Source organism: Trichechus manatus, unplaced genomic scaffold (assembly GCF_000243295.1).
Source record: "Trichechus manatus latirostris isolate Lorelei unplaced genomic scaffold, TriManLat1.0 scaffold00092, whole genome shotgun sequence".
NCBI classification, from domain to species: Eukaryota; Metazoa; Chordata; class Mammalia; order Sirenia; family Trichechidae; genus Trichechus; species Trichechus manatus.
In genome coordinates, this window is record NW_004444028.1 from 5,601,964 (window position 1) to 5,619,412 (window position 17,449).

Below are 17,449 nucleotides of genomic sequence, written 5' to 3' on the forward strand. Positions count from 1 at the left end.
TTTTCTGCATTTCTAGTCCAATATACAACACTGCCTCTTTTCCAATTTCCCTTGCATGCTGGCCACCAGATATATCACAGTAGACACACTGGCCACCACCTCTGGAGAACAGAGCTCAAGATGGTGGCTGAGATAGCCTGGTAAGAAAGAGCAGCTCGGATAACCACATGGGTAGCTGTTTGTGTACACAAGAATACGATCATCTTTACAACTGGCACCAGAACTCCTCCTAGCTTTGGTTTAGGAAAATATCTTGAGAAAATATTTGGGGTAGAAGACCCCCCACAGGTAGGAATAGCAGAGGATGGGCATAAAAATAACAGGAAACAATACAGGAATTTGGAGGTGAGGGAACGAACAGCAAAGAAAGAAGGAAGAGGAGAGAGCTAGAGTATGGTAGAGTATGGCCAAGAAATTTATAGTTCAACCAAAATTTCAGGACAGGGATGGATGTCTAACATGTGAGTTAAGCTGTCTAAAATTTAAACCTCCTCCAACTTCCTAAACCTTCAGTAAAGTCTCTGACATTCACCTTGGTGGGAAGGTGCTGAATTGCACGCTTGGGTCAATGACAGAACAAACATAAAGCTCGACCACAAGATGTGGGGAGAAGGGGTAGATTGGAGGTGGGAGGCCTTGGAGGGGAAGAGATGGGAAGAGACAAAAATTTTAGGTAGGCAGACCCAGAGTGTCCATGAAATTATAAATTTCCCAGGAATTCACAGAAGTGTTAGGGAGAACGTTGCACTTTTCACAGGGCATGCAACTTCAAGCTAATTTAATCTAACATTTAGAGGGCAGGAAAACCTCTGCTGGAATATGGTCTATAGGCAGTTTCTAGAAAAAATAGCTAAAAGGAGAAGTTTCTATATGACAGATAGACTACCATCCCAAGAACGTAATGATCATTTCCAGTAAAGGCTAGATGTGCAACTAAGTATTTCTAATTGTATGATCTTCCTCTAAAACTGTTCTATTACATTTAACCCAAAAAAATCAAACCCGTTGTCATAAGTTGATTCTGACTCATAGCGACCCCATAGGACAGAGTAGAACTGCCCCATAGGGTTTCCAAGGAGCAGCTGGTGGATTCAAACTGCTGACCTTTTTGTTAGCAGCCGTAGCTCTCATCCACTGGGCCACCGGGGCTCTGTATTTAGACTCATGTTGAAGAATATATCTGGATCACAGAAGAAGCTATTCTCAAGTAATTGTGACACTATAGAAGGTTTTCGCCAAGTCAGCTACTTTTTAATCTTTTTTTTTTTTTTTAAATAGTATCTTTTTCTCCAAATTTCTCCTATTTGGGACTTCCCTTCTGCATTCTGGATTACCCAGGCTCTTTCCCCGAATCCCTTCATCAGAATAAAACAGTAGACTTTCTGTTACAGTTTTTTTTTCTGCTTTTTTTTTTTCATTGTTGTAGTTTAGATGAAGGTTTACAGAACAAATTAGCTTCTCATCAAACAATTAGTACCCATATTGTTTTATGATATTGGTTACCAACCCCACGACATCTTTTCATCTACTTTTATAGAGGGAATTATATTGCAATTATTTAGAAAATGATCATCCTGCTTATCTGTTCATAATATGCTAGATCTTCATATGTATGTTGATCATCAGAGAGAAGGTTCTCTCAGTTAGTTGACTTGCAGGCACCAAGCTGACCCAACAGCATCATCAGAAAGATGTGCTACCCTTACAGTTTGGTTGGGCTTCGATAGCATCTAATCAGTATATGCAGGTTTGGTTGGGCTCCAGGTAATGCTACTCTCTTAATCCTCAGAACAAAACTATGAAGTAGGAAGAATATTTGAGCGTTAAGAGGCCAAAGAATGACAGGCAAGAGTTGTTAGACCAAAAAAAGGATAAGGGAGAAGGTCAGGTTTGGGCCTTAAGCTCCCCCAAATATGTCAGTGGGTCCTAGTACAATACTCAGGATAAAGGAGTGACTTAAACAAAAAAAAAAAAAAAAAAAGAACACCTCTCTATGGTGGTGAGAGATCAGATATTCTTAATTCTAGAGGAGATAAGCCTCCTGAAATCTAGCTAATGGCTAAGGGAAACTGAGAGAATCTTCTGGAATCTATAAGAAAGTTGTTGTTAATTGCTGTCAAGGTGGCTCCAGCTCATGGCGACCCCATGTACCACAGAACAAAACGTTGCCCAGTCCTGCACCATCTTCACAATTGTTGGTACACTCGAGTCCAATGATGACACCACCGTGTATTTTAAGTGCCTTCCAACCTCGGAGGCGCATCTTCCAGCACGACAGAGGACAATATTCTTTTGTGATCCATAAGGTTTCACTGGGTAATTTTCAGAAGTAGACTGTCAGGCCCTTCTTCCTAGTGTCTTAGCCTGGAAGCTCTGCTAAAACCTGTCTACTGTGAGTGACCCTGCTGGTATTTGAAATACCAGTGGTACAGTAATCAAAATAGCCTGGTACTGGTATTACAACAGACACATAGACCCATGGAATGGAACTGAGAGTCCAGAACTAAATCCACACATCTCTGGTCAACTGATTTTTGACAAGGGTGCTAAGTCCATTTGATGGGGAAAGAAGAGTCTCTTCAATAAATGGTGCTGGGAAAACTGAATTTCCATACGCAGAAAAATGAAACAGGATCCATGCCTCACACCATACACAAAAACAAATTCAAAATAGATTATTGACCTAAATGTGCAAACTAAAGCCATAAAGTTCTTACAGGAAAATTCAGGGGCAACATTGTTGGGCCTAGCCTTTAACAATGGATTGTCTAATATAATAACAGAAGCACAAACAGCAAAAGACAAAATAAGCAAATGGAACCTCAAAAAAATTAAAAACTTTTGTTTATCAAAAGACTTTACCAAAAAAGTGAAAAGATGAGCTACCGACCGGGAGAATATCTTTGGAAACCATATATCTGACAAGAATCTAATAACAAAAAAATATATAAAATATCAACAGCTTAACACCAGAAGGACAAATAACCCAATCATAAAATGGGCAAAGTACTTGAATAGACATTTCATCAAAGAGGACATTCAGATGGCCACCAAACATATGAAAAGATGCCCAACAGAGAAATGCAAATCAAAAGCAAAATGAGATACCATTTCACTCCCACCAGGGTGGCTAAGATAAAAAAAAAAAACAGAAAATAAGAAATGTTGGCGAGGATGTGGAGAAATTGGAAACTTTATCCATTGCTGGTGGGAATGCAAAATGGTACAGCCTTTGTGGAAAACAGTGTGGCGGTTCCTTCAAAAAACTAAAAATAAAATTACCATATGACCCAGCAATTCCACTCCTAGATATATACACAAAAGAATTGAAAGCAAATACTCAAACAGAGACTTGTATACCAATGTTCATTGCAGCACTGTTCACGATAGCCAAAAAGTGGAAACAACCTAAATGCCCATCAACGAATGGAGAAACAAAATGAGGTATATAAATACAATGGAATACTATTCAGCCAGTAGGAGAAATGAAGTCTTGATACATACTACAATATGGATGGAGCTGGAAGACATTATGCTGAGTGAAATAAGCCAATCACAAAAGGGCAAATATTGTATGACCTCACTTATATAAAAAGACAAGAAAAGGCAAATGTATAGAGACCAAAGTTTATGAGTGGTTACCAGGGGCAGGAGGGAGGGGAAAAGGGGGAGGGTTAATGGTGATAGAAAATTTGCATTGAATAAGGGTAGGGTTGCACAGTTGATTATTGCAATTGCTGTAAATAAGTTGTACACCTATAAAAAGTTGAACAGGCAAAAGTTGTGTGATAGATACACTTACAACAATGACAAAAGAAAAAAAAAAAGAGTAGCTGCTAAGGCTGTTTATGTACAACCAAACACCTCATGGGATCTGGTTCTTCGGTTCGGAGGTTAGTGTTATGGATTCATGGGACACCCCAGTTAATTGGCCTAATAATGTGTTTAGTGCTTCTGGTCTACCTCCTAGTTCATTGCGTAGTACCTGAGGTCTTAAAAGCTTGCACGCGGCCATCCAAAGCACAACAATTGGTCTCTATTTGCCTGGAGCAACAGAGGAAGAAGGAGAGTCAGGAACAGGAGAAGGAAATGGAATGCGTGGCCAACTGCCTCCATGAACAACTGCCTCCTCTGCCATGAGACCAGAAGAACTGGATGGTGCCTTGCTGCCATCACTAAACGTTTCGATCAAAGATTCTGTAGAAGAATCCTGATCAAAAGAGGGAAAATGCAGAATAGAATTTCAAAATCTCAGGGACCCCAGACTTTCTGGAGCCACAGAGGCTGGATGAGCCCCTGAAACTATTGCCCTGAGATAATCTTTAAACCTTAAACCCAAAACATCCCCTAAAGTCTTCTTAAAACCAAACAATAGTTTAGTTTATCTAGTAAAGAATATCTGCCTGGAGCATTACACCCTTTTAAGAACGATCTATATGGGATCAAAGTGACGACAACCGGAAAGATCAGACAGGAACCTCAGGGGGCAGTGAGTTTCTGTTAATGGGGGAGGAACAACTCAAGAAAAGGAGAGCGAGATGGCTGCACAACTCAGTGTGATCAATGTCACTGAACTGCACACGTAGGGACAGCTGAACTGATATCTACCAACGGCGTAGCTTCCAGTGTCACAGCAACATACAAGCCACAACACTACGACAAACTGACCGACGGTGGGAGATAAGAAAGTAAAGTCCCCAAAAGACGTTCTCTTCTGTAAAGAGGGAACAAGATGTACAGGAAAAACACCAAGGACTGATTAATAACGTGTTTTCCCCAAAGATACGGTGTTCCTGGTAGCTGTTAATTTTGGAGTTCCATCACATATACTGGAACCCTGTGGCACAGTGGTTAAGTGTTTGGCTGCTAACCAAAAGGTCAGCCGTTCGAATCCACCAGCTTCTCCTTGGAAACCCTATGGGACAGTTCTACTCTGCCCAATAAGTGTTGCTATGAGTCGGAATCAACTCGAAGGCAATGGGTTTAATGGGTATCACATATACTTAGATTTTTACATAATAAGAGTTCCTGTTTGAGCTTAAGCTGCGACTCAGACATGTCTGGGCATATCTGAAGAACTGGAGGCCGGACAGGCCTGAAGCCAGTTTGCACAGAGCTGGAGGGGCCTCCCGAGAGAACATGCGGTGAGGGGAGGAGGAATCTTGAACCAGTTTGACCTACAACAAAGCCTCAGTCACAGGAACGGAGGGACATTTCGTCTTATTTCGCTGAAAAACAAAAAGCTGTTGTGGTTGAGTCGATTCCAACTCATAGCGACCATATAGGACAGAGCAGCACTGCCCTGTAGGGTTTCCCAGGAGCGGCTGGTGGATCCGAACTGCCGACCTTTTCATTAGCAGCCGAGCTCTTAACCGCTGTGCCACCAGGGCTCCTGCATGTGGTAGGTTCTCCGAAAATGTTGCCCTGGTTTCAGAGGTGATATTCTGGGAGCACTCAAGTAAAATCTGTTTAGAATGTGAAGTTTTCCAAATATACACAGTTAGACCGCCTCGATGGCTTGTGACTTTGACCCCTTACCAAAACTGTTTTCCAAAATTGTGCTATGTATGGTTCCACTGTAAAGGAAGAAAAACTGTGATTGCAATCGCGTCCTGGAGTTTGAAAGATGTCCTAGAGTACTCACTATTATTCTCTTTCATTTCACAAAAGGTCCCGAGACTTTTCTGAATACTAGCAGAAGATGCTATCTCAACGATTTCTTGTCTGGTGCCCTGCATCTACATGAACTGACCAGACAGGCAATTGTTTTAATAGTTCTAAGGGAATTTATCTGAATGCATATCAAAGAACATAGCCATGTCATGAAGTCAACCTTCTACATGCTCTTATTTTCTCTAAATCCAGTACTTTACTTACATAAAAATTCCTCAGACTACAGGGGCAAGGCTGGCTGTTTAAAGAGAAGGTGTGGGGAGAGCTAAGTTTGTGGGTCACAGAGAGCGTGCTGGCGCTTGGGGCAGCAGGGCACGAGTCTCTGATTGGTCATTCCTTAGAAACAGAAAAAAAAAAAGAAAAAAAAAGAAGTGTGCCTTTATTAAGATATACCCCAATATCTAATAGGAGGAACATCTCTTTGTCTATCAGACACCAGGGAAGCAAGTGTCCCAAAGCTCTGTCTGGGACAGGCACCCATTATTCGTTGCCATCGAGTCGATTCCAACTTATAGTGACCCTATAGGACAGGGTAGAACTGCCCCACAGAGTTTCCAAGGAGCACCTGGTGGATTTGAACTGCTGACCTTCTGGTTAGCAGCCATCGCTCTTAATCACCATGCCACCACGGTTTCCAAGTAGGATAGGCAGTAAACCCTGCCTTAGGACTTGCTTGACTCCCAGGGACGATGCCTCTCCCAAAGGCCAGTTCTCTTTCCATCAGATTCTCTCCTGGTAGGTAACTCATCACCCCTGGGGGTGGGGGACCATGAGGAGGAGGCAGAGACACCAGCTGGGAATAAAATGCCTTTTCTGAGAATGAAGCTTTGAAATGATACTAGAAGTCGGTGGGGCCGTAGAATTCACTGTACAAAACTTCTTTTTAAAAACACAGTCTAACACAAGCGAGACAAAACTGGATGAGAAACAAGAATTTAGGTAAATACTGTAGTTAAATTCCGAGCCCTGGTGGTGCAGTGGTTGAGAGCTTGGCTGCTCTCCAAAAAGTTGACAGTTTGAATCCACCAGCCCCTCTTTGGAAACCCCGTGGGGCAGTTCTACTCTGTCCTACAGGGTTGCTATGAGTCGGAATTGACTCGACAGCAACAGGTTTGGTTTTTCTACAGTTAAATTCTGTAAGCATAAAGCTATAATTCTGGATCATCACATTTATTTAAAAATCCACAGTTTCATCCCATCGTATTCCTTTGGTATTGCCTGGGTCTGGTAAGACTAGGGACCCACCACTCCCCATTCTTACTGATAGGATTAGATCACCAGCCCCTGTGATATCTGCAGCACATTTAATAGTCACACATTCCTCCTCTCTCTGGATCCATGTCCTTACAATGGGATGCTGCATAGCCTCTTGTCAAGAGGTGAAATCTATTTCTCACCCCCGGAATCTGGGTTGGCCTGTGACTTGTTTTGGCCAAAGGGACATTAGCAGGCATGATGCCAACACAGGCTTGAAAATCACTCGTGGATTGGGGCTTGCTCTCTTGCTACCTTTGTTACCCTGAGAACACCATGTGAACAAGCCCTAGGCAGCCTGCTGAAGGATTAAAGGCCACATGGAGAAGAACCGAGGTATTTCAACCTACTGCGAGGCTGGTGAATGAGGACATCCGGGGCAAGCCAGCCTCTTAGTCGACCTGCAAATGACTGCAGACACATGAGTGAGCCCAGTCAAAGCCCGCAGAAGAACCACCTAGCCCAAACTGCCCAGCTGCAGAATCAGGAGCTAAACAAATGCTTATTGTTTTAAGCTGTTACGTTTTGGGATGGTTTGTAATACGGTAAAAGCTAACAGATACATGCAATTATATTTTATTTTAAGCTACTAGGTGACACACGAAAAGTTAGAGAAAAGGTTCTCTCTGGGCCTAATTCTATCACGGGCTCTCTCTGCTATTTAACTTCCTCCTCTGTACTTCAGCTTTTCTGCCTCAAGGAAAGCAATACTTTCATGAAGGCAGAAATTCTAATTCAAATTACGCTTTTCACAATTCTTTTCCTCTCTTCCCCTCAATAACTTCACCACTATGAGGATAACATTCTGATGTGTGGTCTTTCCAAATGGGATAATAATGTATGTTAAGTGCTTAATACACTCCAAAATGTCATATGTGTGAAGTATCATAACTACTGTTTGACAATGAGTACCCATTGCCTTCGAGTTGATTCTGACTCATAGCGACCCTGTAGGACAGAGCAGAACTATTCCACAGGGTTTCCAAGGCTGTCATCTTTACGGAAGCAGACTTACACATCTTTCTCCCGCGGAGTGGCTCGTGGGTGTGAACTGCCGACCTTTTGGTGAGCAGCCGAATGCTTAACCACTGCACCGCCAGGGCTCTTTTTGACAGGGAATAAACCAAAACCAAACCAAGCCTGTTGCCGCTGAGTCGATTTTGATTCCTAGTGACCCTGTAGGACAGAGTAGAACCTCCCCATAGGGTTTCTAAGGAGTGGCTGTGGATTTGAACTGCCGACCTTTTGGTTAGCAGCCAAGCTCTTAACCACTGTGCCACCAGGGCTCCATTGACAATGAACAGAGTTACATCATTGTTCTAAAAACCAGAATAGCCCTCTTTAAGAGTTGCTCCTTCTCATTTAGAGTCCCCGGTCTGTCTGTTCAGTACCACCCGGTAGCAAGTTTCCCGACCTACCTGAGACTTGAAGTAAGTTTCTTGCGGGGTAGCAAGTACGTCTGCAGATGCGATGTCTAAATGCATAAGCGTCTGCCGAAAGGAAGGCCGGTTTCGAGGTTTGCTCTGCCTAAAAGTAAGAGTATCGCATTTCAGAAGTGCGCCCAGGAGGAGGAAGATTTTGTATTACTTTATGCAAACATTTTTGGCTCTTACTTTCTGTGCACGGCTACATCTCAGACAGTGTTCGTGTGTAGAAGGGCAAAAGGAAAATGCAACTAGGCGATCCTTCTAGTGGCGAAACAGAAATCTCTGGGTTCAGCCACACATTGCCTGATAGCCCCTCAGGACCAGTAAGACAATAATAATACCATTTGCTAAGGCCTCATATGTCAAGATATCACACCAAATGCTTTACTTAAAAATTTTAATCACCGTAACGTAGCTCTATGAGTAGGTGTTACCCCATTTTACAGATGAGAAAACCGATATGTGGATGACATGCCCAAAACCACACAGAGAGAAAAGGATAGAGCTAGGATTTGAACTCAAGTTTCTCCAACACCAAAGCGCTTCATCTTTCCACAGCCAGGTGACTCACTCCAAACACACGCTGAGAACTTCCCTGCTGTTTCAGAGAAATTTTATATGGTTTTGAGGAAGAAGGAGAAAGGGAATATTGGGGAAATATATTATTTACCATGTCTGTTTCATAAGAATTTTGAATCCATCTGGGCAAGTGGAAGGAACTGGAAGGTGTAGGCTATTGCTTCCAACACCCCAGATAATGGCTGACGAGTCCACATCTTTGTAAGGGATCTCTCCGGTCAGCAGCTCCCAAAGCACCACTCCAAAAGACCTAGGTAGTCCCAGGAACACACAGACAAGATAGTCAGAAAGACTAACTTGTGGACTCATTTGCATTTTAGTTCTTTTAAAAATTTTAATCAAATCAATAGAGATATCCAACTAAAAAATGTCTAATACTGCTATAAGACAAACAGAAATAGGCAGGGAAACTCTGAAAATTAGTGAGGGGTAAGCAGCACTGCCAGATATTAAGCCATATTCCGCCCTCAGTAATGAACTCCGGTGCGGGAATAGACAGCCAGGCTAATGGAACGGGATGGAAATCCAGAAATAGACCATTTAGATATAGGAATTGAGTACACGATAGAAGTGACATCTCAAACCAGTGGGAAAAACAGATTATTCAATTAGTGCTGTTGAGACAACTGGGTAGCTAACTGGGGAAAAAGAAATGGAATATATATCTCCTCTTACATCAAGATAAATTTCAAAAGAATCCAAGATTAAATGCAAAAAAATAAAACCATAAAAATCTTAGAATAAAACAAGGGAAGTTTTTTTCAGATAATCTTGGATGAAATCTAGAAGCCACAAGGAAAGATTGATAAACTGCATTAAAAAACAGAACAAAACTCCGGCATGGGAAAAAAAAAAAACACCATAAGCAAAATAACCAAATGTGAAAAAGATTTACCATCCATATTTACGAAAGGCTAGTCTCTTTAATATATAAAATGTTCTCACAAATCGACAAGAATAAAGGTCAGAAAAATGAACAAGGATGTGAACAGTGTACACATAAGAAATGGCAGACAGCTGTTACGCGTATGAAAAGATGCTCAACGTCACTTATAATAAGAGCAGTGCACCCAAGATACCATTTCTCACCGATCTGATTAGCAAAAATCCAAAAGTGTGTCACCATATTTGTGGGTGAGACTGGGAAAACATTCTTATACATTTCTGGTGGGAACATAAATTGGCATAAGGCCTAAGGAAGACGCGTTACCCAAATTACAAATGCTAATTACAAATGGTTCCACGTTGCCACTTTATCCTATTTTACTCTGTTAAATACGATTCTAACATATACTATTATCTTTGCATAGGAGTTCCTGGGTGGTGCAAATGGTTAATGTGCTCGGTTGCTAATCAAAAGGTTGGAGGGTTGAGTTCACCCAAAGGCTCCTTGGAAGAAAGGCCTGGCCGTCAACTTCCGAAAAATCAGCCACTGAAAACCCATGGAGCACAGCTCTACTCTGACACACGGGGTTTCCATGAGTCTGAGTTGACTCGACGTGTTATTTTGGTTTTAAGCCTAAAGTTATTAGTAGCCAATTCTAAGGACTGAAGAAAAACAACTACAAGCAAATACACTGTTGACATTTAGCAAAGCCTTAAAATTTCAGAGAAAATTTGATAAAGATTTTTTTAAAAAGCGCCCTCCCCCCCCGCAATTGAAAGCTTAAAAATGGAAAAAAAACTTAGCTCACAGAGGCTCTTCAATAAAAGGGCAAGCAGCCATATACACTTTCTATAGGTCTAGAGCACATAACTGTATCACAGCAATGTGTATTACTGATATGTATAATGATGGCCTAAGCCATCAAGAATAGGTAATCCAAGTTTAACGTATTTTACTCAAGAAAATGAGAATCATGATTATTTGAAGAAAACTTTCAGTTTTCCAGAAAGTTCAGCGTATTCTCTGAGGGTCCCACATACGGATGATTTACTAAATAGATATCCACCCTAACTCCCCTCCCAATCCTTCTTACCATATACCATCAGACTGGGCAGCACCTCAGATAATATGAGCCCAGAATGAACCGGAAGTGAGCAACACTAAAGAATATTCTGGGAAGTACAAGTGCTGAAAGGGTGGAAGCAAGAAAAGGCGCGCGAGCTGGCACAGGTGGCGCCACTCACCATATATCTACTTTTTCAGAGACTGGTTCATTCCTTATCACCTCTGGCGCCATCCACGCCACTGTGCCTGCGAAGGACATCTTGGTACTTTTATCGCTGAGTTCCTTAGACGTACCAAAATCTGAAATTTTTACTGCATCTGTGTGAGTCACTAAAACACTTGAAAACGGAACGAAGAAGAAAACATTAGATCGTTAGCACTAATGAAAATCATGACTCTAAATGGCAACTGAAGATGTTCGCTGCTTCCTGTCTTTCAGAACTCAGCCTGCAGTTTCCAACGGCAAACACTGGCTATACACAGTGTGGACACCCAGGATCTGGAGCCCTGGTGGTTCAGTGGTCAAACGCTTGGCTGTGAATGGAAAGGTCAGTGGTTTGAACCTACCAGCCGCTCTGTGGGAGACAGACATGGCAGTCTGCTCCCCTAAACATTACAGCCTTGGAAGCCCTATGAGGCAGCTCTACTCTGTCCCATAGGTTTGTTGAGTTGGAATCGACTCGAGGGCAGTGGGTTTCTTTTTTTGGAGCCCTGGTGGGACAGTGGTTAAGAGCTCGGCTGCTAGCCAAAAGGTCGGCCGTTCAAATCCACCAGCCGCTCCTTGGAAACCCTATGGGGCAGTTCTACTCTGTCCTATAGGGTTGCTATGAGTCGGAATCGACTCGATGGCAATGAGTTTGGTTTTTTTAATACACTAGAAACAGCATCATTCAAGCTGGTGGGGCAGCACAGCGCAGCGTGTTTTTCACACCTGCATTTATCCTGCCCCCACCACTGGCTTTGATAAAGTACTTAACCCTTCTAAGGCAGTTTTCTCATGTGCAAAATGGAGACAACATAGGTCACAGTATCTTATCCAGAATTTAGAAATGCAAAACAGCTCTGAAAATGGTTTATAAATATTTTTCCATATGTATAAAGCAAACTCACTTTATCCTGCTCTGTGTGAATATCATAGGCAAGTGGCTGATCGCAGGGTGCCAGGCGATGCACTGCACTTGTTACTAAATCACCTTTCTGAAATCGTCTGGCTCCAAGAGTTTTGGATAAGGGATTATGGACCTGTAATAACCCCCTCATAGAATTTTGACTTGAATTCAATGAGGTAGAATACCTAAGGCACCCATGCTCAAAAAAGACCATTCTTGCTGGTCTCAGCATACTCGGCGCCCCCCTTCTCACCCTCCCCATTCCATGCCAATCTGCTGAGAAAACCACTTCTTTTCAAACACTGTTTAATGATGGTCAACTAAAGCCATAACGGCAACATGACCCTAGGGACTTGTTACCTTAAAAACTAACTAGTATACTGGGATTCCACTGACGTTAACAGGGAAAAGCAGGAATAAATCTAAGCTTAAGTAGGTGCCACACAAGTAACGCCTTACTTTTCGCAACAGTTACCTGAAACGTGATCTGGGGCGAACGGTTTTTGCTGGCCTTAGAGATGAATATAATCTGGTGCCAATCAAATCCAAAGTATAAACATCCCCACACACTAGACTGAATTCACTTGAAATAACCTCTTTGCAATTTCAGAATGTTAATGAGCGAGGGTTCCAGAGACTTAATGATATAAGGACCTATTTTTAATCATAAGAAAGCTTGATATTCGAACAGTGTCAGAATCGAGGAGGCTAGGAAACAGGATTGGTCCAGGACCTGGCGGCATTTAGCTCTGTAGGACACAGGGTGGCTGTGAGTCAGAACCCACTCCATGGCATCTAACAACAACGGAAGACTTCTGGATCTATCCCCTCCCTCCTCTTTGAACCAGGGAGCTCACATTCACTGCCCAGAATCTAGTGGCTCTCCTTTTACTGGACAGCTCAGCATTCACAATGGCTTTAGACTATCGTCATCCATGGAGCCCTGGTGGCTCAGTGGTTAAGAGCTACAGCTGCTAACAAAAAGGTTGGGAGTTCAAATCCACCAGGCGCTCCTTGGAAACCCTGTGGGGCAGTTCTACTCTGTCCTGTTGGGTCACTGTAAGTCGGAATCGACTTGATGGCAAGGGGTACCTGCATCCGTATCCTGGCCCTGGTTTTGCACCTGATATGGAAAAATTTACATAATTTAGGAGTTTTGATTTAATGGTGTTAAGTCTTGGTGAAAATGAGTAACGGCTTAAAATATGATGAGGTATCTGAAATAATTGAAGAACTGATGGTACCACATAACAGAAAAGGTGACAGGCCCCTGGGGAAAATAACCCTAGAAACTTCCTCTTCTGCCTGTTTTGTGCCGCCCTTTATGGGACCCGTGGGCATGGCAAGAGGGAACGACTTGGGAAGAGAGTAGAGAAGATACAATGTTGGAACGTTAGTGCAATCTTCTCTGAGACAAAGTTGGTGTCACACAGCCTGAAGGCAGGTAATACAATCGCTAGTTCTGGCAAGCCAGGCTGATCTTTGTCTTCTCAAAGTGACCTTGAAACTCAAAGAAGCCAAGACTGCTGGGAGGTGGGGGCTGCTCCCGAAAACAGGTGGAGATTCTTACTGGGTAACCAACTTCCTACTCTTTACATGACAGGGCGTTTTATATATTCCAAGATTTCCTGGCTCCTTCCTTCTAAAATTAATTCTCAAGGGGCACAAGTTAGTTAAAAAGGAGGCCTGCTCAAGAGACCTTTGGAAATATTGCATGGAATGTGTAACATACATAGCTTATGTGCACTTTGTGGATGGCAAGAGCGGCAGGCTGTTTTCAGACTGTGACCTGGAACAATGAACACTATGTAATAAAGTTAATTTGCAAGTAAAGCAGGGAGGAGGCTGAGCAGTAGCTAACCACCGTAATAAACACTACTGAGAAGTCGGGATAAACGAGAGTCGCTTTGCAACGTGTAATTCAGGACTAACTTCTAGTTTCCGTGAAGAATCAGGATTCAGTGTGAACCCCTTACCTTCACAGGATTAGGTAGGATGCCATGGTCTTTGGTCCAGAGGTTCTGGGTTCAAAGTCCCGGCTCCATGCCTTTGGGTTCTGAACCCTAGTTTCTCTTGTAGAAAATAAGAACCACGGTGCTTGTCCCGTCTATCCCTCAGAGTTTTTGTTAGGCTCAAAGCCGATGTGATAACGGATAGAAAAAAATGCCGTAAGCCATGAATGCACTAGGCCGATACGGCTTTGAAAAGAGATTACTCCTTCTCGGCTTCTCTAAACAAAATGTGATGAGAAATAACAAAAATAATGTTTTAAAATAGGGGCTACACTGAAATATACCATTCAATCAGTTCCTTTCTTTCCTTTATGCAGTTTGGGGAATGAACTCGTCTTAAAGTGGCTTCTGGCAGCCAAGGAATCGTTTTGAAAACAGAGATCACTAAAAAGAGCTCTGTGTCTCTTAAATGGCCAGTCTGTATTTTTCTCACAGACACTGTGACCTGTGTCACTTCTTCTTTCCTCCTTTGCTTAGACTCTAGGAAGCTCAAGGCCAAATTTGTAGGCCAGCTCTCATAACTGTGCAGACTTTTATGGAATAATGTCGTGAGAAAGCTGTAGTTCTAGCGTCTTATTTTCCCTTCGCCTCTGCTTCTCCCCCATCCATTTTCATCCTATTGTCTTGTATACATTTCTGAAACTCAGTTTAAAAACAAACAAACAAATATTTTTTGGAACAAGGTAGGGTGACAGCAAATCAAGCCTTCAGGGTGGGTAAGTTCAGCACTAATCATCCAAGATGATGGAAGGCGGATACATCAGATACTAACGAATTTTGATTCACAGTTGTACAATTTAAAACCAATAAAAGGCAAGACTAGTGTCAGATGCCTGGAGGCATCTGCCGTATGGTAAACAAGCGGGTCCTCAATAATCGAAAAGGCACGCAAACAGAATTACCCACCCCGCTGATTGAAACCGAACTGAAAGCGTGATGACTGGAAACTTTGACAATGGCTAATACAATTTGTTATTTCAAAACGACGAAACCAAGTGGCTGAAGGATCAGCCCCAGAACTCACTTAGGTGATTTGAGATCCCGATGGATGATTTTATGGAGGTGCAAATAATTCATTCCACTTGCAATTCCTGTGGACCAGTCTACCAGCAACCGAGGTGTGATCTTCCTGCCAGCACGCAAAACCTCGTAGAGTTGTCCGTGGGCACAGTATTCCATGATGATGCAATAACATGGGGCCTGGGTACAAACACCCCTTCCAAGAAAACACAAACATGTATAGAAACACATACATACATACAAACATACCAATATACATGCTTCTATTTTAAGGATATTTAATAAATCCATAAAAAACGATTCTCTATCCCAATTATTTTTTAAATACACAGAGATAAACTTCCTAATTCTTAAATGAGCATTAAAACCCCCCTAACCTACAGGTAGGGAGCTCTAGTCGCACAGTAGTTAAAGCACTCGGCTGCTAATCAAAAGGTTGACGGCTCAAACCCACCCAGCGGCTCTGTGGGAGAAAGATGTGGCAGTCTGCTTCTGTAAAGATTTACAGCCTTGGAAAGCCTATGCGGGCAGTTCTACTCTGTCCTGTAGGGTCGCTATGAGTTGGAATCGACTCGATGCTAGTGGGTTGGAGCGGGGAACCTATTATGCAGATAGAAAGCTTCAGATTGTTGTTCACCCCGGATACCTATGTGCTGTCCTATATCAGGTGTTTTTCTGTGGGACCATTCCATTCAGGGACAAGGAGCGCCATTTCCTGAGGTTTGTGGAAGGCTAGATATGGTGTTGTTTTAAATCCTTAAGCATAATTTAAAACGTCTTCCTTTTAAACTTGAATAGAGGGCTTTATATAGGGTGTACAGAGACAGAATTCAAACCAAACATTGCTATTTTTTATTATTATTTGTGGAATTTTAAGTTACTTATGATTCAAATAACTAACTAGACTTAGGACCGAAAAACAGCCAATTTTCTATATTATATTGTCTTTGAAAAACATTTCTGTTCAGAATAAAAATAATGGTATACAATGTATTATACATCTCTGCTGCCTATATTTCCGTGAATGTCTACGTCTTCCATGAAGCCTTTCCCGATTAATCCAGTCCAAAAAATCTTTCTCTTCTCTAAATTCCCATGATACACAGCAGCCATTAGTTCTATAAACGCACTTTTTCTTTCCCCATGTAGACTACATGTTCTTGAAGGGAGACGCCTTCAAGTCTGTTTCTGTCGGCCACAAGGCCTAGACGTTCCCAGCGAGTCCTTGACAAATAGTTCTTCACTTCGCCTTAGCTTTCTTTGCTGACAAAGGCCTCCATTCAAACATGTACAGACCTAAGGGGTAGGAGGAAGGCCACTAACAGGAAAGAATATCTTCCATTTGTCAGGCGTGTTTATATGCTTACCTAATTGTCTTGTAAGAGTCCTGGTGGTGCAGTGGTTAAGCGCTCAACTGCTAACCGAAAGGTCGGCAGTTCAAACCCACCAGCCGATCCGTTGGAGAAAAATATGGCAGTCTGCCTCCTTAAAGATTTATAGCCTTGGAACCCCTGTGGGGCAATTCTACTCTGTTCTATAAGGCTGCTAATGAGTCGGAATCGACTCCATGAGAGTGGGTTTGTTTGTTTGTTTTGGTTAATTGTCTTATTTAACCCACCCCTAAACACTGTAAAATATATACTACCTTTTCCATTTTTGCAGCTTAATCTCAAAGAAGGTATGTCACCTGTCCTAGGTGATACGACGGAGACGTGGCAGAGCTGGGATCCAACCTCAGTCTCTAACTTCAAAGCCCTTCTCACTCACTGCTCTACACGGCCTGCATTCTAGCTCTTTAACTTTGGTAGAGGTAAGCAGATTGGGGATTCCGTTACCTCATAAAAGCGGGAATAATGATTTTAATTCTACTTCATAGTTTTGCTCTGAGGATGACAGAAGAGAAGAAAAATTGCCACATGTAATTTTCTGTACCCCATCTCTTCAGGGATTGTATGTCTTCCTTTGAAACTTTCCAAACAAGTTAACTGAGTGCTGTATCTGCAACACACCCAGTTAAAGTCCTTGATCAGCTACCAGTCTGTGTCCTGTCTCTTGGATTGCTATAAGGGAAGAAAGAAATCAGAGGCCGTGGCTTGAGACTCTGATTATGTGAAGATTTTATAACCACAGCAGGTTAGGAAGAAGTATAATTAGTCTTCATTTTCTCCGCCTTGACGCGTCTGTCAAATGTCACAAAGCTATTTCAATGATTCTCCTATCATTTTCTAAGCTACTCCAAATTCTCATCTTGATTTTTAAAGAAAAAATTTTTTTTCTCAAGTTTCTGTTATTTGACTTTCAGGAAAGCTCAGTGGAGCACAAGTGTACAGCAAACACAGATAATTTAATTCTCATTACAGAGAAATTGTGAATAAGGCAGTACTAATGTGCTTACAGGAGCCCTGGTGGTGCAGTGGTTAAGAG

The 17,449-nt window shown here is 42.3% G+C and overlaps 1 protein-coding gene across 1 annotated transcript in view; it reads right to left on the reverse strand.

Moving 5' to 3' along the window:
* The window catches only part of MAP3K13 (mitogen-activated protein kinase kinase kinase 13), a 50,209-nt gene that overhangs the window by 19,941 nt on the left and 12,819 nt on the right, over positions 1–17,449 (reverse strand). The window contains exons 3-7 of the mRNA XM_012557243.1: positions 15,030–15,221; positions 11,064–11,222; positions 9,025–9,183; positions 8,346–8,454; positions 5,092–5,177 (exon numbers count right to left, since the gene is read on the reverse strand). Coding sequence (XP_012412697.1) covers positions 5,092–5,177; positions 8,346–8,454; positions 9,025–9,183; positions 11,064–11,222; positions 15,030–15,221 — 705 coding nt within the window. The remainder of the gene's footprint in view (positions 1–5,091; positions 5,178–8,345; positions 8,455–9,024; positions 9,184–11,063; positions 11,223–15,029; positions 15,222–17,449) is intronic.